The sequence below is a fragment of the Cricetulus griseus genome, chromosome 5 (assembly GCF_003668045.3).
Source record: "Cricetulus griseus strain 17A/GY chromosome 5, alternate assembly CriGri-PICRH-1.0, whole genome shotgun sequence".
Taxonomy (NCBI): Eukaryota; Metazoa; Chordata; class Mammalia; order Rodentia; family Cricetidae; genus Cricetulus; species Cricetulus griseus.
The window spans coordinates 96,964,408-96,988,549 of record NC_048598.1 but is presented as its reverse complement, the minus strand read 5'-3'; the positions used below and the strand labels follow the sequence as shown (position 1 = coordinate 96,988,549).

Below are 24,142 nucleotides of genomic sequence, written 5' to 3'. Positions count from 1 at the left end.
TGGGTGGCCATGGCCACCATCCATCTCCTGAAGATTCCACCCATCTAAGCACAACAAAGCTATTATGTCCACATTCCAGCAACCACAATGCCACTTTCTTTCTGTGGCTAAGGACTCCAAGGATGTTCTGGCAGCAGGCCCTGCAGTGTGCCTCCGGTGTCTGGCTCATGACACTTGAGCATTGTGTCCTTGAGGTCTCATTGATGTCTTGCCTGGTTGAGACAGGGTCTTCAGGCATAGCCCGTGCTGGAGTGAAAGGTCTTGCCTCAGCTTCCGCGGTGATGCTGGAACATTGCCTAGGGCTGGAACAGCTGATATGCTCAGCAGTCCCTAGTGCAACAGGTAGCACATCTCACCTGACTCTCACTCTCTAATAAAGGCGAGCCAAGGCTAGCCCTGCCATTCTAGGGGACCAAATACAGCCTTGGGGACAGACCTTGCCAGGCCTGATGTAGCAATTCAGGGTGCTCATGTGAACAGGGCCCAAGTGAAAGGGAGTGCTGGCTTGAGGTGTGGTGACAAGATGGTTTCTGGCAGGCTGAGAGACACAGAGGCAGGCTTGGTGCCACCCAGCACTGGACAGATGGGGGTTCTTGGCCTCAGAGATGGTCCAAGGCAGGCTGGACACCTCACTCTGGCTCAGAGAACCCAGTGACTTCACAGCTGGCCTGCAGTGAGGTCAACAGCTCAGGAAAACCCGATCTGATCCTCAGTCACTATGCAGGGATTCCCTCACTCCTATGCCAGCCACAAGGGGTTGGATGCTCTCACAGCTGAGCCCATGCTCAGAGGGTGGGGATGGAAGTTGAGGTGGGTGATCATGCAGTCAGAGCCTGGCTGACACTGCCTGACAGGCACCTAGTGCCTGCCACCATCAGGGTGTAGCTTTTCAAGGCCTCTAGGGAAAGCCAGCTCAGGTTTCTGTACCACACCTAGACTAGGAAAGGCCACTGGGGGCTCTGCAGCTGCCCTTACCTCCCAGCCAAGCCATAGCCCTTCCCCATCACATCCCTATCCTTCAAACATTTTTTTCTTTTTCGTTTTAGTGGCCGCCACTGCAGCTCTCAGGACTGCAGGTCAGCTACTACTAACACTTTTCCAGCAATGGTTGACACCGTCCAGATGTAGCTCTGCAATGGGAACCCGTCACCCCACCCTCACAGCTAGAGTGAGGTCTGCAACAGAGACCCCTCTGGCTTAGATTTCAATTCTGCCACGTCTGAGCTCTGGAGCATGAGCCAAGCACAGGGACACAGCTGCAGCCACAGGAGCTGGGTGGGGTGGAATGCCTGACAAGAGAAACCTTGTCTTACAAATGGCAGAACAGTACCGTGTTTATTAAAAACACTAGAAGAGTGAGTTCACACCGACACTCTGCAGTGCCTGGGACTGCCAGCGGTGCCCCAAGTGCAAGGTGGCTTGGGCCACAGCCTCCGCCTGAAGTGCAGCAGCAGGGTTTGGTCCAGAGCAGGGCTCAGTAACGGCGGGTGAAGTGGGGGTGAAGGTGGGGGTGGAGGACTCTGCTATCCTGGTCTTGGTTGGTCACGCCGCCACCTTCTAGTCCACCAGTGGGCACCACATGGCCCTGGGAATGTCCACCATGTGCAAAGCTGCTTTGCCTAGGACAAAAGGCAGATGGTCTGCAATGGCCATGCCTGGTGGCAAGGTGCCACCTTGCAGAACACAGGGCCTTTACAGTTCTCCTAGAACGCCAGCCCAGCCAGTGCACAGTCATGCAGATGAGGGAGAGAGAAAGGAGGGAGACAGTGGCTGGCACTGCAGCCTTCTTACCCAGCCATGCCACCTCTGCCTGCTGCCACATGCACGTGCCCAGGTCCTGCAAGGCCCCGCTCAGCACCTGCAGTAGAGACAGCTCTGTGGACTCTGCCTGTGCTGTGGACCTGGTGCTCACCTGCCCCTTGCAGCCCCCTGGTACCTCGCCACCGCATGTGCTCGTGGCCTGTCGTGTTTGTGTTCACAGCACCGTGCCAGGCGGGAACCTGCTGCTCCTCCAGCCGTGAGTTGTGCTCTTCCCATTCTCTGCTGACCCTTTGCCAAACAGAAGGTGACACATGGCTGTCACTACTCACTTCCCGTCACACCAGAAAGATGTGAGCCCAACTCCAGGGCATCTGCAAAGATGGGCCTGTAGCCAGAGGTGGGCACGAGGATGCCAGGCACCACCAGGGAGGAGAGTCACCACCAAGGCAGACACAGTGGGGCCACAAGAAGCCACAGTGGTCCTGGCCAGTTCAGGGGTCCACACTTGGGCCTACGCACCACATGGAAGCATGCTGACACAAACACATGGGCAGTATATGGTGGCAACATGACCCACAGCTGAAAGGGGCAAGCACACCCCAGGCTCCTCCTGAAGAGGACACTTACCTGGGGGGAGGGGGCAGCCCTTGGCCTTCATTCACTTTCTTGTCAGAACTGTAGCCACGCCAGCTGTCTCGGGAGTCCCAACCATGGTACTCAAGGGAGCCTGCATGGCTGTGGTGATCATCTAGGTAGTGCTGCAACAGGGCACAGGAAAGACATGGGGTGTCTTTTCTGGGGCCCACGCACACACAGGGCCTGGCTTCAATATTCTGCCTCTGTCCACACTGAGCTAAAGCCCATGTCCCCTAGATTTGCAACAAGGTCAAGCAGCTAAAGTGTCTATGAGTTACGTCTGCAGGGGCTGTGCATACACCACCAGGGGTCTCTTCTTGTCAAAGGGACATGCTCTGGGGACCCCTAGGGAACAAGCTGGTTCCCAAGCCCTATCTTGACCTAAGCCCATCCTGTAGGGCCCCACCTCCTCCCTGGAGACTCAGGGACCATGGAGAATTCTCATGGCTCTCAGCACCAGCTCACTCAATTGGAGGGGCCAGAGTCTGGACCCAACTCCCCACAGGGCTGCAAAGCCACCACTGTACTGAAGGCCCCAGAGAAACGACACCAAGTTCCCAAGCAAGTGGTAACTAAACCGCTGACAGACTCTACTGGGTGAGCCTCAGAATGGAATGACTACCCCTTCCCCATTCTACATCAGGGGCTACCAGCACTCACCTGCTCATCACGTTCCTCCACTCCTGGTCTGGACCCATCTCTCCTGCAAAGGGAACAGGGCATGGTATGTGGGAGTAGGGTGGAGGCAGAATTCTCTCTTGGGGACAAGTTCTGCTCCTTATCCCCACACACACTGGCACCTGTGTGTTAGGGACACAACAACAGGGAATGGATGGGAGCGGTAGGTGGAAGGCTTTTCTCTGGAGGTCAGAGCCAGGGGGAGAATAGGTAGCAACAGCCTCCACAAAGCCACAGACCCAGGAGAGCTGCCCTGCAATTACAATGCGCAGGGGTGAGACAGTTTGGAATACAGACAGCACATAGAGTCTGAGGAACAGCCCTGACAAGACCCTAGGAAAGAAGGGGGCTACAGTGTGGAGGCAGATCCAGGAGTGCAAGGCCAGTGTCCTCTCACCCCTTACAATCTGCTTCCTCCTCTAGAATATCCAGGCTAGGCAACCTGGCCCAACCTAGGATCCTCTAGGAGGCACGAGGGGACTTGGTAGTCAGGACAGCAGACCCACCACATGGGCACTGAGGGTTGGGCACAGGGTACCTGGTGTTCCCTGGTGACACTTGCACCTGTCCTGCAGAGGTCCCAGGGAGCAATGAGCTTTTTTCAGAGAGCACTAGGACCCACCCGTCACATACATGGTGACCCAGGGGAGTAGCTGACCTGCTTATGACATGTTCCTGGTAGTGGCCATGCTCCCGGTGGTCGAAGTTGTGGAAGCGGTGATCCAGCCGTGGGAAGTCTCGATACCTGTCCTCTATGGCTGCACGCTTCCCTTCAGGCCAGTAGCTGTCCTCCCTCCTGCTTTACATTTTGCAAAAATACTTCATTCAAGATGGTAGCAGCAGCATCCCACAGTCACCAATGGCACTGTCACCACAGGATGAAGGCAAGCTGCTGGGAGCTGACTACCACCAAGAGCACAGGCATGAGCACAGTGCTGGACCCCACGCCTCTCTCTGTCCGTCTTCCCTGGTATTGTAGCATGCCCTAAGCGGGCGTGGCTACAAATTTCCCACTTTACAATGGGAATTACAGGCATCCGAGTCTCCTCCAGGCTTCCTCAGCAGGCCTGCAGTGACTGTCCACTGGCCAAGAACTGACAGCATGGTAGCTAACCAACACTGCCAAGTGGCTTTCCATAGGAGAGGCAGCACGAGCATGGCACTTACCGGGCATCCAGGTCATAGGGTCTGCGCAGCGCCCGCCGCTCCTGCTCAGCCCGCAGCTGTTCTTGCTGCCTCCGCAGCTCCTCACGCTCACGCATAATGCGCTGCTGCTCTTTGCGCCTTTCACGCTCCACACGCATGCGCTCCCGCTCCAGTCGCTCCCTTTCTAGCCGCTCCCGCTCCAACCGCTGCCGCTGGCACTCGAGCTGCAGCCGTTCCCTCTGCACTCGCGCCTTCTCACGCCGTTCCTGGAAGGCATCTAGCCGCTGCTCCCGTTCCCGCTGCTCCCGCTCCCTGCAGGAAGGCAGCCATCAGCCCACACAGCAAGCTGCAGCCTCAGCGCTGCCTGTGGCCGCCTATGCAGACTTTGGAGGTCTCAGCCAGCTGGGCCTTGGCCCGCTCTGCCAGAACATGCCCTGGCTCTGAGGGTCACTGCTCCCCACACCCTCTGATGGTGCCAGGAACCATTTCCAACCTTAGACAGGAGCCAAGGCAGGTTAAGCTGGTGCGCCCCCCATCCCTGCTCACCGTCGCCGCTCTGTCTCCCTGATCTCTCGTTCCCGCTGCCTCTGGCGCTCCCGCTCCCGCTGCTCCTTGATCTTGTCGAATGACAGGATGTCTCTCTTCTCCCGACCCTCCGACTTGCGGTCTTGACTTTTAGAGCTCTGCTGACCAGAGCCATTCAGTTAGAACTGAGAGGTGTGCAGAGTGTTGGGGCCTCTATATGAGCTTTGGTAGCCAGCCTGGCAAATGCCTTCCTGCCTAGCTCCTGAGCATTGGGCTTTTCAGTTTTCACCACAAAGCAGTGTCAGTGGCCTGAGGACATCTGAATACAGCCTATTCTAAACCTTACACAGCTGTTTGTGGGGACATGTACCCGTGACATCAGCACTCCAGGGGGTGACATCAGGACTGCAAATTCAAGGCCAGCCTAGGATACAGATGTAGCAGAGTCCCTGGCAAAATGCAGACATCAGAGCAGAGCCAAGCCAGAACCTCTGGTCAGAAGGGAGGCTGCAACTTAGGCTCAGACCGAGGCTCTTTGTTTGCTTTTTTGAAACAGGGTTTATCTGTGTAGCTCTGGCTGTCCTCGAATTCACAGACAATGGCTTGTTGTCTCCTAAGTGCTGGGATTAAAGGCATGCACCACCACTGCCGGGCTGTCATCCCGAGGCCTCCGTACTGTATAGTCTGGCTTTCATGGCCAGGGTATTTGTGAAGGTAGGGCTGGCCAAAGCCCTGCAGACCCTGATGGTGACATCGGCATTTCTGATCAGGAACAACCAGAAAGCTCTAAATTCAGAGGACCCAGATAGGCAGCTCACAACTCTAACTCCAGTTCCAGGGGATCCCTGGGCTGCTCCACATGTGGTATAAATAATAGGAAAATAACAGAAGCAGGGCTTTGGTATGAAGCTGAGCCACATGGGCTACTAGGAGCTCCCACCATCATGTTTTTTTACAGTGTGAGTACCCTGCATGCTTACACTGATCATAGCCCCCTCCTTGGTCTCTGTGGGGGCAGTTGCTGGTTTTAGAAGGATCAAGCCAGACAGCCCTGGGAGTTATAGGCACTTGTAGTCTAAGAAGCCAAATGCTCACTTACTTCTCCTACAGGAGTGGAAACAGCAGGCATCTCCATGCAAGTCTACACTCATCACCAGATGCACTCTAGCCTGGTAGAGAAGAGTGTGCCAGCCCGCCTCTTTTGGGTAGAAGCTTCCAGGGTGAAAACTCTCAGGCACGCCCATATACCACCCTGGTGCAGCCAAGGACAAGGCCATACTTTCCTTTGGGTTCACTTATCACAAGGCCAACAGCAGATACAAATACAATGTTACACTAGACCATGCAGGATGGGCCCATCTGGCTGACATAAAATGAAAGCTAGGGCCCTGCCCGGCCCATCAATGCTTACTCTGTCCTTTGACCGGCTGGCAGCCTTCACGCTGATGACAGGCTCACCCTTGGACTTGTCCATCACGACTGTACGTTCCGTGCCTCTGCTTCCTGCATGAAAGCACAGGCAGCCGTGAGCATGTAAGCACGCTAAAGCCCAGCCTTGCAGACCTCCATAAGTGTGTGTAGAGTGTGGCCCTGGTGGGTGTATCACCTAGCAGTGAGCATGTTTCCTCACTATGTGGGCAGCAGGGATACCCCTTTTGTCCCAAAGGAGCTGGCTGGGCATCTCTGCATTATAGGCCCAGGCTGTAAACGCTGGGACAACAATGCCTCTGGAGAAGATCAGCCAATGGAGAGGCTGTAATTTCCTTTCCTTTCCTTTTTGTTTTAATTTTTCAAGACAGGTTTCTCTGTGTAGCCCTGGCTGTTCTGGAATTCACTCTGTAGACCAGGCTATCCTCCAACTCACAAAGATCTGCCTGCCTCTGCCTCCCGAGTGCTGGAATAAAAGGCGTGAGCCACCCTCCGCCCAGCTCATTTTGCTTTTTTTAAGGCAGGATTTTTCTGTGTAGTCTTGGCTATCTTGTAACTCACTACATAGGCCAGGAGGTCCTTGAACTCAAATATCTGTCTGCCTTTGCTTCCCAAGTGCTGGGATTAAAGATGACTGGCAGCAGCTAGAGAGATGGCTCAGAGGTTAAGAGCACTGGCTGCTTTTCCAGAGGTTCCAGATTTCAATTCCCAGCAACCATACGGTAGCTCACAGCCATCTATAATGGGATCTGATGCCTTCTTCTGTCACAGAGTACCACATATATAAAACAAATAATCTTACGAATTTTTATATATAAAAAAACTCATTTAAAAAAGGTAACTGGCATTTTTAGTTTTATTTTATTTTATTTTGAGACAGGGTTTCTCTGTATTGCTTTGGAGCCTGTCCTGGAACTAGCTCTTGTAGACCAGGCTGGTCTTGAACTCACAGAGATCCATCTGCCTCTGTGTCCCGAGTGCTGTGATTAGAGGCGTGCGCCACCAACGCCTGGCTAGTTTTATTTTAAATACTTAGTTTGAGGAACATCTCAAGCTGCTGGTAAGGAGCCACATGGCAAAACTTGGCTCTCTTTTCTCAACATCAGGGAAGACAGCCATTGGGTTCAACAGAAGATGAAATAGAGAATCCCACACCAACTTGACAGTGGGCAGTGCAATCAACCAATATAAAATTGGAGGGAATAGCATGGAATAAATATAAGAATTGGGAACAGGGAGATAGCACAGTGCTAGCCTTGAGAACTGGACTCCAGAGCCCGAGAACCATGTGAATGCCAGCTGCAACATGAGCAACCAGCAGCAAAGGGCAGTATGTCAGGGGAGTGCCCTGCTGAGGCCACTGGGGGTGTAATCACACACACAGCATAGGCACATTGGTCAAGACAGGGGTCCCAGCAGGACCTGGGCTGTGTCAGCTTTTTTGTCTTGAGACAAAGCTTGTCAAGATGCTCTGAGGGCAGCCTATGCTCTAGGGCATCTACCAGGCCCTTGACAGGACAGGGACCTGGAGGAACCAAATGCACATATAGCCCTGTGTCCAGTAACTACTAGCCCCAGGCTCAGGCCTACCCCAAGCCTGTCCTTTATTGGTAGAGCAAGACCCCTTTCTTCTTCCTGTGTGGGCAGAGCTTACCACTAGACTCCACCCACTCTTATTCTGGTGAACACCTAATGCTGCAATTTTGTGACAGAGGTTTGCTAGGTTATCCATGCCAGCCTCAACCACAATCTCATTGCCAGTTTTGAGTGGGGTGATATGCCACTAGGCCTGATGTGCAGAATAGAAATTTCTGTTGTCTGCAATTTGTTGCTCATACATGACACAAAGCAAAACCCAGTGAGTGGCAAATCTTGCTTGCCTCCTGTCCATGATCTCTCCATCTCCTGCCATGCCTCCACCCCTTCCACTGGTGTTCAAGACACGGCTCACCTGATTTGGCGACTCGAGACCGACTGGCGGTTCCTGGTGTAAGCTCATCTTGATCCTTCTCCTTTTTAATGTCTTCCAGCCTTTTTTCCTCCTTTCTTTCTAGCTTCTCTTCCTTCTTGATCACTGTTCTGTTGAAAACGGTAAGCTGTGGCCTCCAGGTGACCTCTACAGGAGCCACTGGCCCCACCCACCAGTGAAGGGGAGGATCTGAGACCTGCACCACTCCTGCTTTTCTTTGGTGGCCTAAAAGCTGGGAGCACTAAGGCCAGAGTGCTGTTGGAGCCCCAGCACCTCAGCTAACTCAGAGACTCATTTGGCCCAGGCTGGCCTCAAACTCCTGATCCTCTCGTCTATGTATCTTGATGCTGGGATGACAGACATGTGCCATAACACCTGGTTCTCCATGGTGCTAGGGATGTAAGTTAGGGCTTGAGCAGCACTCCCAGCCAAATTATTTACTGTTTCTGTGTATGGACATATCCATAATGCATGCATGGAGGGCAGAGGACAAATTGCAGGAACCAGTTCTTTCCATCATGCAGATTCTGGAATTCAAACTAGGAGCATCAGGCTTGGCAGCAAGCACCTTTACCAGCTGAGCCACCTTGCCACCCTAAAGGTACTTTCACAAAAAAATAATCTGAATCAAGTGTGGTGGGTAAGCCCATCTCTCCAGCTTTTAAGAGAACGCAGAGAGTCTGAGTTCTGTGCCAGCTTAGGCCACAAGATATGATCTCGAAGTCAACACCAACTAACTGACCCCTATGTTGACAAGCAGGGCAGAGTTCCCATGATGCCAGCTCAGAGAGGAAGCTCTGCCTGGGTGATCCGCTCCCCATAACTTCTAGACTCATACACCAGGCACACAGTGTTTAGCCATGGCTCTCTCTTCCTTCCCAGAGGCACTGTCCCTATGGAGCTGTAGGGTGGGTTGTGTCCACTTTCTGCAGGTCTGTCTCAGAGAAGCACATTGCTGCTGGCCAGAGTCTCAACTTGCTCTTACACTTCCTGCTCTGGGCCCCTTGTTCTTTCTCGACTCTTCCTCCTGGCAGCTGCACATCTCCAGTGTTCCTGCCCCGAGTTCTTCCTTTAGACTCTACTTTATCACCTGCACACTTGCAGGTGTCTGTTCTTAAATTCATTTATTAGTGAGACTCAGAGCTCCGAGAGGGGACCCTGATTTCACAGGTATCAAATAATGGCTGTGCTGGGATTCCCCACAACTTTTGGTAATACTTTTAATCCTTTAACTGGGAGAGAAAGCCAACTGTTCTGTTACCATGTCCCAAGATGACACCACTAGACTAAGCCTCTGAATGCTCTACTAGCAGGCCATGGGCATGCCACCTGCCATGCCCAAAGCCACAGCCAGGAGTTTCCTGGAGTGAGTTCTGGTCCCACCTATGTTGCTGGGTACTTTCCCAGAGCCTACAACTTCCACATAGGGCCAGGCCAGAGGGCCTGATGCACTGTCCCAGTGATACCCTCATTCTCAGCACTCCAGTTCATCACTGCCATCCTCATCGTGGGACTTGAACAGTGACCACATGAGGGCAGCCTGCTCCCCACTGATCTGTGGAGCCGCTGTGCAGCTCTGAAGCCCAGCTCTACCCATACCCTAACACCACTCATGTTATACCTAACAATCACCTTCTCCATTACAGATCCCTCCTGCCAAAGTTCCTTCAACGGTGACAGCAACACAAGCTGGCAGGCACTTGCCAGGCCACCAGGTCTGTACCTGTCTATTTCTGCTGAAAATATAAGTCATGTTCCTTGTCAAGAGCACTCCGAAGAACCTGGCTCTAAGTGTTAAGGCATTACAGGCTGCTGTGGGGATGTGCAGCATGCCTGGGACATGCGTGAACATGGTGATGTGTGACTTCTGTCTGGACTGAACAAATGGACCTGTTCAAGGTCAGTACTGTGCCAGGAGGGGCTGTGAGCTGGCGAATCTGGTACACATCTGGGTGAGACAGCCCAGGAAGCCCTTCCAGGTCTAATGTTCTCACAGCCAGGAGGTAAAGGCTGGCAATAAGACTGCACTAGCCACACTGCCTCAGCTGGCATGGAGCCTGCTGGAAGGTTGCTCAGCTACCTGGCTCTGGGCTGACTAGAACTGCATTGCCCTGTGGCTACCAGCCGGGGAGTAGGGTTTGGAAGGGCACTGGGACCCCAGGGGACAGGGACACCACGTCACTGTACTTCTCCATCTTGATCTCCACAGGGTGAGGCCTGTCCGGCCCTGGCACCTTCTCCTTCAGGTCACAAGCTCTCCTGTCTGCCGACTTCTTCCCGGAGGGCTCGTTTTTAGCCTAGAATGTAACGGGGCGGTGGTGACTTGGGGGGGGCACAGCCCTGCTATTGCTGTGGGTGGTGACAGCAGTCACCTCACCTTCTCCACAGAGATCATCCTTCCATGCAGTTCGGTTCTGTGCAGGTGGCTGATGCATTTGGTAGCCTCATCTGACGTGGACATGGTCACAAATCCATAGCACCGAGCCCCAGGACTTCGGGCATTGGTGACCACCTTGGCCCCGACAACCTCCGAGGTAAAGAATATACTGGTGTAAGGACATACTTGGCCTTTGTCATAAGAACACAGGGCTTACTAAGGGCCAAGCACCAGACACCCATTTCTGCGGTCCTCAGCACTTGGCTCTGCCTAGTCTAGAGAATCTTTACTGGTCAGAGCACAGTAGCTCTCATGGTGACAAACAGTACACAGAGCCAGTCAAGTGTCACACGAACAGGTATGTAACCTATAGCCACTGCACCACAGGGAAGGGCCAATGCTTTGCAGACCAGAACACATGCATTCAGATTGCTCGCTTCATGCCCAGATTTTCCGGGGAATGGGCAGGGAGGGAAACTGAGGCAGATTAAAGGTGAGCTGAGGGTTGCAGAGGCTCTGAGTTGGATGGGAGTGGCCTGAGCCATGCAGGGGGAGGCCTGCATTCAGGGCCCCTCTTAGGTAGGGGAATGCCCTGTGGAAGGCAGGTCAGTCACTGCTCAGATAAAACAGCCAGAAGCTGACCCAGCAGCCCATAGGCACAGGGTGTACTGTGACCAGTCAGAGGTGACATGGGACAAACTGGATGTCAGAATCTGCTTGCTGCTCAGGCAAGAAGTGGCCCAGCATGTCAGGAAGGTGTAGGGACCTGCAAATCCTCACAACCAACTTCTGCAGGTGAAAAGACTGGTTGGCATCACACAACAGAGGCCATGGAACAAAGTGCAAGAAAATCTTCTGGAAGGCCACAAAAGCTGGGACCCCAGCCAGGCCGGGGTCACAGAATGAGCATCTGCCAACTCCACAAGAGGCCACAATGTCAACTCCCCAAAGACAGGAACAAGAAAAGCAGAGCCCAGAAAACCCAATGTGTTCTCTTGAAAATGCCGGGAGAAAAAGGTAGTGGGTAGTTGAAGAACAAAGACAAAATCAAGCCTAGCTAGATAGAGTGTATCTGTTAACAGAAGAGCAAGGCTGTCGTCCTCAGACACCAGTCACCTGGAGGGAGGAGGCCTGAGGGCAGAAGTGCCTGGGCTGAAGGCTGCTGAGCTATGCCTTTCATGTCAAGCATAACTGGTAAAGCAAAAATGACAAAGCAGCAGGAATCGGGATCACGCTTCGCTCTATGAAACCTGGGGCTTCACTCCAACACACAGGATATCACTTGGAAACACACACCCCTGTGCTCAACAACATTCAGGGAGTCATACAGCCAGAGGGACAGCTGCACCAAAAAGCTCAGACTACATAGACAGACAAGATGGGGACTGGGGGCATAGCATCCTTGGACACATGTTCTGGCACACATCTTCCTTCTCATAATTGAGATGCTGCTCATGTCTAGATGTATACCTGGCCTACCCCTGACCACGAACCATCAGCCCTTGTTGCCCCTGTGCCACTGGCCTTCTTGAGGTTTATGCAGATACACCAAGCTCACTGGCTCTCAAGGCTCTGCTGTGTGCAGTAGTCTAACAAACAGTGGCTTCAGGGCTTGTCTTTTGACACCACCTGCAGTGGGTGTGACAACTGGTGGGGGTGAAACAGCTGCCTAGGCCTGCACTAAAAGGAAGAAGATTTCTGCAGGGACCACACCCCTGCCCAGACTGCTGTGTGTCCCAGTGCTCAGACTCCCCCAATGCAGGGTAGTCTCTTCTCCTGTCCCCAAGTGCCCAAGGGAAGCTTTGAAGAGTGCACAGCACTAGTGAGAAGTTGGACCCACTCCTGCTCAAGTTTCCAAGGCATCCCAGGCTGGAGGACACAGAGGCCAACAGCTTCCTTACCAGCACACAACCTTGCTATGTTGGCTTTAGACTCAGAGGGGCTCTCAAGAGCTAAGACAGGGTGAACAGCCTCTCTGCTGTACCCTGGGCACTCTGAGCACAACCAAGTGGGGGATCCTTTCCTTCTGTGGTCCAAGCTGGCCTCTAATCCACTAGGGTACCCAGGATGACTTGGAACAACTGTGAATTTGATCCTCATGCCTCCACCTCAGGAGTGCTGAGATCATGTCCAGTTTATGTAGTGCTGGACCCCAGGGCCTCCAACTCATCTCCACCCCCACCTCTGAAGCACAGACCTGTCACCACAGCTGTCCCACATATGCCAGAATGGACAGTTCAATTACGAGAACTCAGCACAACAGGGCAGGGGAGCTGGGTCTGGTGGTGCAAGTCTGAGGCAAGCCTGATCTACACAGTGAGCTTTAGGCCACCAAGTCCAAACCAAGAGGATTGATCTAGTCAGTGGCAGAGAGCTTCCCAAGCACGCAGTAAGCCCCAGGTCCATCTTCAGCATAGGAGAAGACACCAACATCTGAGGAAAAGCACACTAAGAACTAGGAGGCCAGGTGCTTTCCAGTCCCATCTCACTGGTGAGCAGGCGCAGGGACCCTACCTTCCCGTGCTTGCTGAAGAGGCTCTTGAGGTCAGCAGCACGTGTGCTGGAGGACAGCCCGCTGACCCACAGGTTCCTTCCCGAGGTACAGCTGGCATGGCCTGGGGAGAGGAGGTCATCAGCGCCACTGAGGCAGGACCCATCCACCAAGCCGAACAGCTACCACATGGGGTAGAAGCTGTAAGATTCCCTATATCATGACTATGCCTGTATGTGGGGGTCAGAGCTCAACATTCAGTGTCTTCCTCATTTTCTACCTCGAGACACAGCACAATGAGACTGCAGCTCAGATTATGCTGAATTGGTGAGGCATGATGAGCTCTGAGCTCAGTGCTGGGGTTATAGGGATGGAGAGAATCCTCAGACTCACACTGCAGGCACTTTACACAAGGCCACCAGACTCTTCACTCCAGAAATAAACAGTAACACCCTGTGGCAGAGATGGCTTTGCAAGACAGCTAAAGGAGTCTTGCAGGTGCCTGTCTGTCACTCACAGGGCAGCTGTGTTCCCATCTGGGTGTGCTACCCCATGATACAGATACCCAGAATCCTGACAGTGGTTCAGGGAAGGGCCATGCACAGGGACAATTGGTAAGTGTAGCAGCCTGTAGCCCACACCCTCCCTGGGTCACCACATAGCAACACAACTAAGGGAGGCCTACCTTTCTCGTCTTTAATGACTGGTTTTATATCCTGTTCTTCCTTAATAGAGCTAGAGACAAAAAAAAAGAATGTTACTGCAACAAGGAAAAGCTGAAGCGAACTAATTTCAAAGAATGAATGTTCTAAAACTGAATACCTACCAGGGAATTAGTCTCAAATTAAACTGACAAGACACCTTTTGCGAGTTTATGTTGGAAAATCTGACCACAATATAGTGTCAGATCCCTACAGAGCAATTCAGTCTAGCTGGCGATACCGGTCATCAATTTAAGAACCCAACCATGGCAGATTGAGCAAGGGAAAACCAATCACCCTTTAAACATACGCAGAGACATGGAGCTGCCTGAAGGAGCTAGCGCTGGGCAGCGTGGCTGCTGACTGCAGGCTCTAAACAGCTCATGTGTGTCACTAGTGACAATGAAAGGAGATAGCATCTGGTCTAGGACTGAGAATCAACAAACCTCATTTTCTGATCAGCGCCCTCACTGGCTGAGGACTCTTTAGGAGCTGCAGGGACGTCATTACAAGCGTCAAAAGCAAACTTCTTCACGTCGTCTTTGCTATCTTGGGGTTCAGGGCTCAGGGATGCTGTGGGCGCTCTCACCAGCTCCTGGCTGGTGGCTTCCTCGAGCTGGGCAGCTGTGCTACTCTGCTCAACTGGCTCCTCTAGCCCTACAGGTTCACGGTCCATCCCGGGGCCTCCGCCTGCCAGCTTTGCAGGCACCCGGTGCAGTCGAGCCTCCTTGTACCTCCACCTGCGCTTGGCACCTTCGTTCATCACCTTCACCAGGTCCCTTTTCACTACTGCTAACGGGGCTTCTGCCTCGCTCCACTGACACCGAGTGCTTGGAGACTCAGACTCGCTGTTGTGGACCAAAGCTAAATCTCCCTCCTCTTGCTCCTCTTCCTGCTCTTCCTCTTCTTCCTCTTCCGGGTGGCCGCAGCTCTCAAATAGGTCCTCTTCCTCCGCCAGCTTCCTGTCTGGCCCCACGCTACTCGTGACCTGGGCAAAGGGCTGTTCCAGCTCCGAACCTTCTTCTTTTACTGGCTCAGATTTACAAGTTTCCCCCAAAATGTCGAGTATTTTCTCATTTTCTACGGATTTAACAGGAATAGAATGGCACAAGGTTTAATCACCAGGGAAATAAAGCAATCACAACTGCGGCTCGGGCGCGGCGGCCCCGCTCACACCGACAGAACTGCTGGCTACACAGAGATTGGAAAACCCGCTATACAGCGCCTGCACCCTACCTGCGCCCTTGGCCATGGCGCCCCCAGCCTGTGCTAAGGGCAAGAGATGCCCCCCATCCACCCCACAACCACGGCGCAGTTTCCACAGCTTTCTTCAGTTTCAATCACATCTGTGTCTTCAGACTTCCTTCCAAATGTCCATAGTGCTGAAGCCATGGCAGTCACCATTTACTGAGGAGCTTGCTGCTCCCTGCTTGAAGGATCGAGGCCAGCACCAGAGTTCAAGGCAACTGGAGCCGCTCTTCGCCTGTGAGAACGTGGCAGCCCAGAGGGGCCCAGGATGAACATCTTGGCAGAGACCCACTTGTCTTCTGGCATCGGTGTTTTTTTTTTTTTTTTTTTTTTTTTTTTGATTAAGTGCCCTAACACAGCCTCGGGCCTGCCTCAACCCCATGACTGTGACTTGGTATGGTATCACAAGATCTGTCTCGTGTGTGGACAGACAGCCTCACCTGGTGGCCACTTACAACCACTCTGCATGGCTTGATGCAAGTGACACATCTGCCCCCAAGGCTACCCTTGGGCTGCCACAACACGCACACAGATCTGGTGATACAGTGGGTTTCCAATCTCTGATCCTGTGCAACTGGGACCGTCCACCACTGGGGTGATTTACGAGACCATAACACAGCTCAAGAACAGACAGGACTTAAGCGCGAGCAGTAGAGCGCCAAGCCGCACTGTTGAGCCTGTCTCAGCAGTACCTGGTTCCAAGGGGGCTCCTTCATCAGCCTGTTGGAGAGAGAACAGAAGGGCACATATCACTCCAAATAGCACAACCATGGACCCCACGCACAGATCTGTCACCAAGGCCTCGTCCACTAATGCTTCCCATCGGACAGCTGCATTATGAAGAAGCTCCTGTGTACTAGGCTGACGCGCCCCTCCAGGCCCGAGACTGAACCCCATCCTGACCCATTTTCCAGGTAGCAAAGACACAGAAGGGCAAGGCAGTGCCTCCCCGCCATTTCCCTTAAGCTAATGACTAAAGAAAGCCTGCCCACTCATTCAGGACAGTGGCTACACCCTTCACAGTCCTGGGGCCCCACAGTCACCAGCACTGGCATCTCTTAACTCCAGGAGCCGCACACACCCCTTCTGGCCTCAGGGCCACTACCACACCAAATTCACCTTTGAACTAAGCCACAATAACTCCAAGCCTGGATTTCTCTGGGAACCTTCCAGGCACTTACAGAACCCAGCCACCTGGCTCTCTGGTCCTGATCATATAGCCCTACCTCACCAAACCACACACCAGCCTCCAAATGCAGGTCTGGCCAGCATCTGTACTGCACTGTAAGGCTTGGAGGTAACTGGGCCACAGGGCCCTGGCCCCATCAATAGCTCCTTCCTTTGGTGGTTATAAACAGACAACAGGAAGGTGCTGGTTGGGGATGGATGAGCCTGCAATGCCTCTGCCTGTCTCTGCTCCTTGGCCACCATGAGGTGAGCAGCCTCCTCTAGCACACTCTCCCCATTGCCATGGTTTTTGCCTCTTCTCAGAAATATAGCAATAGTCACCTGACCTTGTGAACTGTGACCTAAGGTATATCTGCTGCCTTAACTGTCCCTTAGGCAACTGCCACAGGGTGAATGACCAGTACACATGTGCTCTACATGCACACACATACACTCAGATGTACATACACACAGGCACAGACACATACACTCAGATGTACACACATACATACACGTACACACAAACACTGCATAGCCACAGGGAGAGGCCACTCACCAGCGTTACTTTGAAGTCTGACACAGAAGTTTCCAAAGTCTTAAAGACATTCTCATTTACCTGGAAAAAAGAATCAGAACATGACTTCATGGAGGCTAGAGCAGTGAACACCGCTGTAAACTCCTCCACGGCACCCATCACTGTGACTGCTCAGCTGAGGACAGCACAGTCGCCCTTGACTCCAGCCCGAGGCGGACAGTGGCTCTCAGGCAGCAGGTGCCCCTGTGCTGGCTGGCTGAGGACCGACTTCTCCAGCCATTTCTAAGTATGATAGACTCACACCTCACATGAAAATCAGATGCCTCTTCAGCTCTGCTACCTCATTCCTACTTGGACTTTCGGAATGGAGGTCCTCCAGTTTATCTAAGACCCACTAGGTGTTCATACACCCCTGACCTCAGGTGACACTGAGCCTCAGCAAGTCCCTCAGGAAAGAAACTACAATATCACATTAAACCAACCAGCTGGGAGCACCATGCAAAGCCAGCCTGCACAGGACAGCAGATGCCCACGGGACAGACTTATGCTGATGGCAACACCACCAGGTGACAGACAACAGCCTGATCTGTTGAGTGTGTTTCCACAGCACTTAAAAGCCCTCGTGACCTGAGGAGCCTTCATGCCACCCACACCTGACTGTGGAAGGATTAAACTTGGGTCTGGTTCTACCAGGACCTGGGCAGCCCTGGTGCTGAGCCCCCACGGCCGCTGGCACACACGTGGCTGCAAGTTACCTACAGCATGCTCCAGGAGCTGAGCTGGAAGCTGTCCCAGCTGCGCGGCCACGTACTCTTTACTGTCACTGAAGGCATGAAGAATGCTGTCGTTGGTGTTGCCCTCCCCCAGGCAGGGCTCACTGAGGTCCTCAGCCTCTGTCCCATCTGGCACACCTGTGTCCATGCTGTCCCTGTCCTGTGAGCTCTGCAGAGTCACAACCCCGTCCTCCTGTGAGAGGAGCGAGGGTGTCAGTCACCAAGACCATGGGATATGGGAAGGTGTGCCGCCCCCAGGCCCAACACACCTGCCCATCTCTGCAATCTTCTTCCAGGCTGTTGTCCTCGCTGCCCTCCTCCTCCATCTTGAGTCCTAATTATAGAATAGTGTCAATTGGGTTAGAATCCAGAGCCAGCCTCAGAATTAGTTGACAAGGGACAACACAATTTCCATGGTGTTAGCCATTTCTGCATATTGCGGAGATCCTGTCTGGGTGGGTGTCATCAATCATCCTAGCACAGCACTCAGACTAAACACCTCAAAAGACAGGAAAAGAGGTGCCTGTCTCTGCCTCCCATCATAGTAGGCAAGGATACAGTACACCTGCAGTGCAATCTGTAGACATACTAGATTGCTGACTGGGTCCACTTGCATTCTGCTCTTTACAAGGGCTTGCCTGCATCTTAGCACTGGTCTTTCATGGTACATGCACAGCTCCATGAGGTGATCTGAGGTCAATAATGAATGTCTTCTGAAACTGTTAACCATGTTATTTCCTGGTATAGGAGCTTACTGACCTGAAGCCTGCTGATTTGCCTGGCTGGTCAACCATCAAGCCCAAAGATCTTCCTTGTGTCCACTTCCCAGCACTGTAGTTATGGATGCACAACTTGGGTTTCCCCTTGGGTGCTGGGGATCTGAATACAGGCCTGCCCTCATAACTCTGTGGCAACAGCTCTGCAGATGAAACCATCTCAGTCCCACCAACTGTTTTTAAAGCCAAAGCTGAGTCCCATCAATGGTTTTGTGAAAGAAAATAAACTCTGTATGGGTGTCATAACTGTACCCCAAGGAGGAAAGATGGCTCTTGAGGGTCAAGTAAAGATTGAAACTGGGAGGAGGGAGCAGCATCCTTGGCATGCAGAGACGCTTGTATGTATACATATGTGCACATGTGCATGTGACCCAGCAATACCCGAAGCCTCTTGAAATGCCCAGGATGCTTCATAATCCAGCACAGTAGAAACATGGGGAACTCATGACCTGGGGGGGGGGGGGGACTTCTGTCCCTCTGAGTTTTTGGTTCCCAATGCCAACAACACCAGGTAACTTCCAAAAAGATTAAGAATTGGGAAAGTCACAAAACCTATAATCATCCAATAAAAAGAAAAATTGCCTGGGGAAATTGCTCAAAGTTAACAAGGACTCCAAATTCAACCCCCAGCACCCATGTAAATGCTGGATGTGGCAGTGTCTACACGGTCATCTCAGGACCAGGGAGATATAGACACAATTTCTGGGTGCTTTCTGGCCAGACAGTTTAGCTGCATCAGCAGTCCCAGGCCAGCAGATAAAAGCACTCGCCAGGTGTCATTTGGACGACAAGCTTCAGGTATTTGAACTTTGTGTCCAGCTGACAATCTGGGGAGATTATACATGGACCCTTCAGGGCAATGGTTCTCAACCTTCCTAATGCTGGGACCCCTTAATACAGCTCCTCATGCTGTGGTGACCCCAACCAGAGAATTATTTTCATTGCTACATTATAACTGTAATTATCTGTGTTTTCTGATGGTCTTAGGTGACCCCTGTGAAAGAGTCATTCAATTGCAAAGGGGTGCTACCCAGAGGCTGAGAACTTTAGGAAGTGAAGCCTTGCTGAAGGAAGTTTTGTCACTGTGAGAAGGCTCTGAGAGCCAGCCTCACTTCACTTTTCTCTCTCTGCTTTCTGTGTATGGTACACGAACCCCCCGCCATTACCATCTCTCCCTCTGGAATTAAATGCCCAAGTTCCATCCTCAGAATCTACTGTATAAAGCTGTCCACTGATGCTGCATATGAACCACCACACTCAGAGAAATGCTAGAACAGAAAATAAAAGGAGCAGGATGGCTCAGTGAGTAAAGCAGGTGCTGCCAAGACTGATGTTATCTGAAGAACACTGGAAAAATAAATGGAGACTGGACACCCGGGGAGTTGATGGTCAATCAGCCCAGCAGTGAAAACCGGTCCCAGGAAACAACATTTACAACTGAGGCCAATCCATTGCTGACCTCAGACTGCCACATGTATGTGCACTCCAATCCACACAGACACAAGAACCTCACCTTTAAGAACTCTCAACTCAGGGCTGGAAAGATGTCTCAGAGGTTAAGAGCACTGGCTGCTCATCCAGAGGACCAGAGTTCAACTCCCAGTACCCACATAGTGGCTCACAACCATCTATAATAATGAGATCTGGTGCCCTCTTCTGGCATGCACTGTATACATATACACATAATAAATAAACAAACAAATCTTAAGAACTCTCAACTCTTTGACCAACAATCCAAAACCAGGCCAAGTCCACAGCTGGGTTCAATTCTCAGAACCAAATAATCCTTATGGTGCCTATAGCATCTTGTTCAGCTGCAAAGTGAGAGGGACTCAGAATACTCAGGCCCTCTGTGGTAGTATGCAGTACCTTCGTTTGACACACTGATGGCTGCTGAACACTGGCATAAGAGACACATTCACTAGCCAATCCAACATGAATTGCAAGCCTCGAATGGTCAGAACCATTCAGTGATTTTTGCTTTTTTTTTTTTGGGAGGGGGGCCTTTGGAACAAATGCTGGGTGACCACTTGCCTACCCCAACCCCTTGTTTGAGCCACCTCCCACCTGAGAAGCAGAGGCTGTGACTTTCCTGGAACTTCCTCTCACTTTGCCAGAAAGCAATGTTCAGAAAAACCACTAGTGCCCCCTGGCCAACTTCATTCCTGTCTTCACAGAACCTCTGACTGGCCTGGAAACCAACTGCCAGCACACCATACTAAAGATCACTCCCAAGCACCTCTAGAGGTGGACAGCACAGCTCTGCCCAAGGAGACAACCTCCCAACCAAGCTGGCTGCCACCTCCTCTAGGATTATCTGACAATGCCACCCACAGATCTGGTATGCTTGAGTCCAGTCAGGCAAGTGTAACACAAGCATCCAGGATCTCACTAGGCCTCCAGGCTAGTGCTAAAAAAAAAAAAAAAAAAAAAAAAAAAAAAAAAAAAAAAAAAAAAAAAAAAAGGTTACCATCTAACACACCTGTGAACCTGTGAGCATGGGCGGGCATGTGGAAGTCAGAGGTCAACTGTTTCTTTCTATCACTTGGGTCTGAGGGTCAAGCAGCTCCTCAACTTAGCAGCAGGCTTAGCAGTGAGCTACTTAATCAGCCTTGGTTTGTTTTTTTTAATTTTTAACTTTTGAGACAAGGTTTCTCTGTATGTAGTCTTGGCTCTTCTGGAACTAGCTCTGTAAAGCAGGCTGGCCTTGAACTCACAGAGATCTACCTGCCTCTGCCTCCTAAGTACCCGGCACCCTTGGTTGTTTTTAACCAGAGTTTCACACAACCCTGCCTCCCTGGAATTGGCCATCCTCTTGAGTGCTGAAGAAAATTTGTCCTTCTAGAAGCTGCTGGCCATGTGAGCTTAAGGCCCCAACACCATGTGTGAGGGCACTTGTAACCCTAGGAGCTAGGGGGTGGGGACAAGAGGATCCCCAGGACTCAGGTCAGCAGCCCAGCCAAACCATTAAGGTGGCCCAGGTGGACCCAATTTCAAAGGCAAAGTAGATGGGCTGGACAGACGGCTCACTAGTTAAAAGTTCAGCTCCCAGCCTGCACATGGACACTCACAAGCACCCGGCTCCAGTTCTTTGTTTTGTTTTGTTTTGTTTTCCCCAAGACAGGGTTTCTCTGTGTAACTTTGGAGCCTATCCTAGCACTGGCTCTGTAGACCAGGCTGGCCTCAAACTCAGAGATCCATCTGTCTCTGCCTCTGCCTCCCGAGTGCTGGGACTAAGACGTGTGCCACAAACGCCTGGCCTGACTCCAGTTCTGAGGGATCTGAGACCTGCTTCTGACCTCTGTGGGCACTGCACACACGTGATGCACTCAAACATGCACACACATAAAAATAAACCTTAAAGCAGACAAAAACCAAGGTGGACAATGAGACACCAAGGCACACACACACCCATAGACCACAATCATCAGAAATGCTATGAATTTCTGTATTTCCTCAGCAGCCATCCTATGCAACCTGACCTCAGTGTGCCTCAGATGAACAGACTGTGGACAGCGTGAGAACTTACCTGTGGCATCTTTCAAAAACACAAACTAGTGCTGGGGCCATGGCTTGGGGTAGAGCACATACTTTGCAAGTCCCAGCCTCCTATCACCCTCATGAAGTGTCTGTGGCATACACTTCTCGTCTCCTTGGCCCTGGCCCTGCTTTTCCTCGGGCACCTCTGACACTGGCCACACCTAACCACTCACTGGGAGTAGCCAGCCCATGTGTATGTGTATGGGGGGGGGTCCTCGAAGACCAGCAGCCCAGCCTGACACCTGTTTCCCAGGCCCAGCAGCAAGACAGGCAGGTACCTTTGGCGCATCTTTTTATGGCCCTCTTGCTTGCAGCTCCCCAGCTGATGCTGATCTCAGGCTCTTGTCCTTCCTCCTTAACTGCCTGATGGGAGAGAGGGTGGATTTTTAAACAAAGTTATTTATTAAGAGGGCCTGGTACAAGCTGTTCTATCTAAGTAGCAACCTTGCAGTTAAGGAAGGCTTCAGGCCTCACCCAGCACAGTGGGCTCCCCCTTTATGATCAAGGCCAAAAACCCAAAGAAAGGGAGGCTGAAAGGCCGGCTTCAAATCAGGGCCAGCAGGTTGTGGTCATGCACTCGACTGGTGGCATATGGCCCTGGATATAATAATGCCCAGCACTGACAAAAATAAGTAAAATCCAAGTATTACTCCCAAATCAGTGTTGGTGACCATTCACAAAGTGGTCGCCCATCTTATGCTCCCCTGCCCTTTCCTCAAAGGCAGGGTCGATGGCAGGGTCCTTGATTCAGGGATGGCAAAGGGCTGAGTGGGGTTCAAAAGGCTATTATCATTAGCCCGCCTCGAAGGTGCACACCTGTAACTACAGCACTGGGAAGGCGGGGGCCGGAGGAGCAGGAGCTCAAGGCTAGCCTGGGTTACACAGCAAGTTTGAGGTCAGCCTGGGTTACGGGAGATCACCAAAACACAGGAGGAGGGGCAGCAGGGAGAAAGGTCATTGACTTTTGATGAGGAAAAACATAACATGGGCTGGGGAAGGAAGCAAGTTGGTAAAATTTCACTCAAAGCATCCCGGCGCCTTCCACGGGCAGCCAATCACAAGTCCCCAACCCTCAAAGGACCCCCACTCCACACAGTCAAGTTTGTGTCAAGTGCTGAGGCGCTCGGAACAAGACCGAGAGAGGCGGAGAGGTGACGTCTCAGGCTGACCCAAGATGACAACCCAGTTCCAGGCCAGGAAAATGCAAGGGGAGCAGACCTGGGAGTGGGCATGGTCTGTGCGGGGGCTCTGGGCAGAGCCGGGCGTGCACGAGGATACCTGGCATTCTCCACAAGAGTCCACTGAGATGGCAGCAGGGGAGGGAGCTGCAGACACGCAAGGTCGTGAAGACCTGCCCAAGCGCACCGCGCTCCTCACTCACCCAGCCCGGGCTTCGTGCAAACTCTGGGGCCAAAGGACCGCCAGACACAGAGACGGGCAGAGGCTGGCCAAGGTCACACAGCCTCGGCTCCCTCGCTCCTTCCCTCGGTGCCTGACACTTCACACCGAGATGAAGGCTCGGGCTGGGATGCCCCACGTCTGAGGGAGCAGTGACGCCCGGGTCCCCGGCGCCAGCACGGACTGCCGCTCACCTTCTTCAGCCGCTCCATCAACACACTCTTGTTGCCGCCCGTATCCAGGTTCCGCTTCTTCAGCTCCGCCCTCAGGTCGATCACCCGCAGGTCGCTGAGTCGCCGCATTCCCGTTTCCGAGGCGACCGGACCAGAGCCGGGGTCGCCCGACCCGGTGACAGGTTCCGCCATCCTCGCCGGCGCGACTTCCCGCCCCGCTCGGCAGCCTCATCCACACGCACAGCCCACCGCCGGAGGGCTCGGAGCACAAAATGGCGCCGCCTAAGAGGAAAGCGCACCGCTTCCTCCCGCCTCCCTTTGCGGCTGCGCAGGCGCACCGCTCCGACGCGCCGCCTCGGCCCCACGTCCCGGTTTTCGCCAGCCTCGCGTCGCCGATGCGCATGCACCACCCGTCTCAAGCGCCGCCTCACGTCTTTTCGCTGAATGCGCGTGCGCACCGGTCTGACGTACCGCTCCGGTCGTACGTCGGAGCTTTGCGAGCCTCGCTCGTACGAATGCGCATGAGCAGCCGGTCGTCAGCGCCGCCTGTCCGCGGTTCACACCCCCTTTCCGCTTGCGCATGCGCGCCGCTACTGTCCCAATCTGGAGTTCTCGCTCGGCTTCGTGGCTGCGCATGCTTGCCGCGGTTCCGATACCGGCCGGCCCCACTCCCACGCTCCACGCCAACGCGCAGGCGCAGCAACTGCAGCGCGCAGGCGCAGCAACTGCAGCGCGCATGCGTCGCGGCTGGCGGCAGAGGGAGACCCGGCGATTCGCGCCTGCGCCTTGCCCGCCGCCGCGCTCACGGCGCTTGTGCAGA

General features: G+C 53.0%; 1 protein-coding gene across 7 annotated transcripts; it reads right to left on the bottom strand.

Annotated features, from left to right (window-relative positions):
- Positions 1 to 1,307: 1,307 nt before the first annotated feature.
- Safb2 (scaffold attachment factor B2) lies at positions 1,308 to 23,663 on the bottom strand. Of its 7 annotated transcripts, none has more exons than XM_035445087.1 (22): positions 23,344 to 23,663; positions 22,030 to 22,114; positions 17,705 to 17,769; positions 17,422 to 17,628; positions 16,684 to 16,743; positions 15,653 to 15,680; positions 14,159 to 14,792; positions 13,697 to 13,746; positions 13,035 to 13,135; positions 10,521 to 10,670; positions 10,326 to 10,440; positions 9,765 to 9,876; positions 8,126 to 8,253; positions 6,158 to 6,249; positions 4,768 to 4,904; positions 4,243 to 4,533; positions 3,734 to 3,874; positions 3,058 to 3,100; positions 2,389 to 2,519; positions 1,937 to 2,049; positions 1,792 to 1,858; positions 1,308 to 1,619 (listed from the first exon to the last, which is right to left on the bottom strand). In XM_035445087.1, the coding sequence occupies exons 1-22, from the start codon at positions 23,512 to 23,514 to the stop codon at positions 1,475 to 1,477; spliced, it is 3,066 nt and encodes a 1,021-aa protein (XP_035300978.1). In that variant the 5' UTR covers positions 23,515 to 23,663; the 3' UTR covers positions 1,308 to 1,474. The 7 variants fall into 7 exon arrangements, with proteins under 7 accessions (XP_035300978.1, XP_035300979.1, XP_035300980.1 ...); XM_035445088.1 differs by having other exon boundaries at positions 3,734 to 3,871; XM_035445089.1 differs by having other exon boundaries at positions 10,326 to 10,428.
- Positions 23,664 to 24,142: the final 479 nt, after the last annotated feature.

Coding starts and splice junctions, on each gene's coding strand:
- Safb2 (XM_035445087.1), bottom strand. CDS start 23,514: ATGGCGGAACCTGTCACCGGGTCGGGCGACCCCGGCTCTGGTCCGGTC. Junction 4,534..4,767: donor AGGGAGACAGAGCGGCGACG/GTGAGCAGGGAT, acceptor GCCTTCCTGCAG/GGAGCGGGAGCAGCGGGAAC. Junction 2,520..3,057: donor TGGAGGAACGTGATGAGCAG/GTGAGTGCTGGT, acceptor GCCCTGTTGCAG/CACTACCTAGATGATCACCA.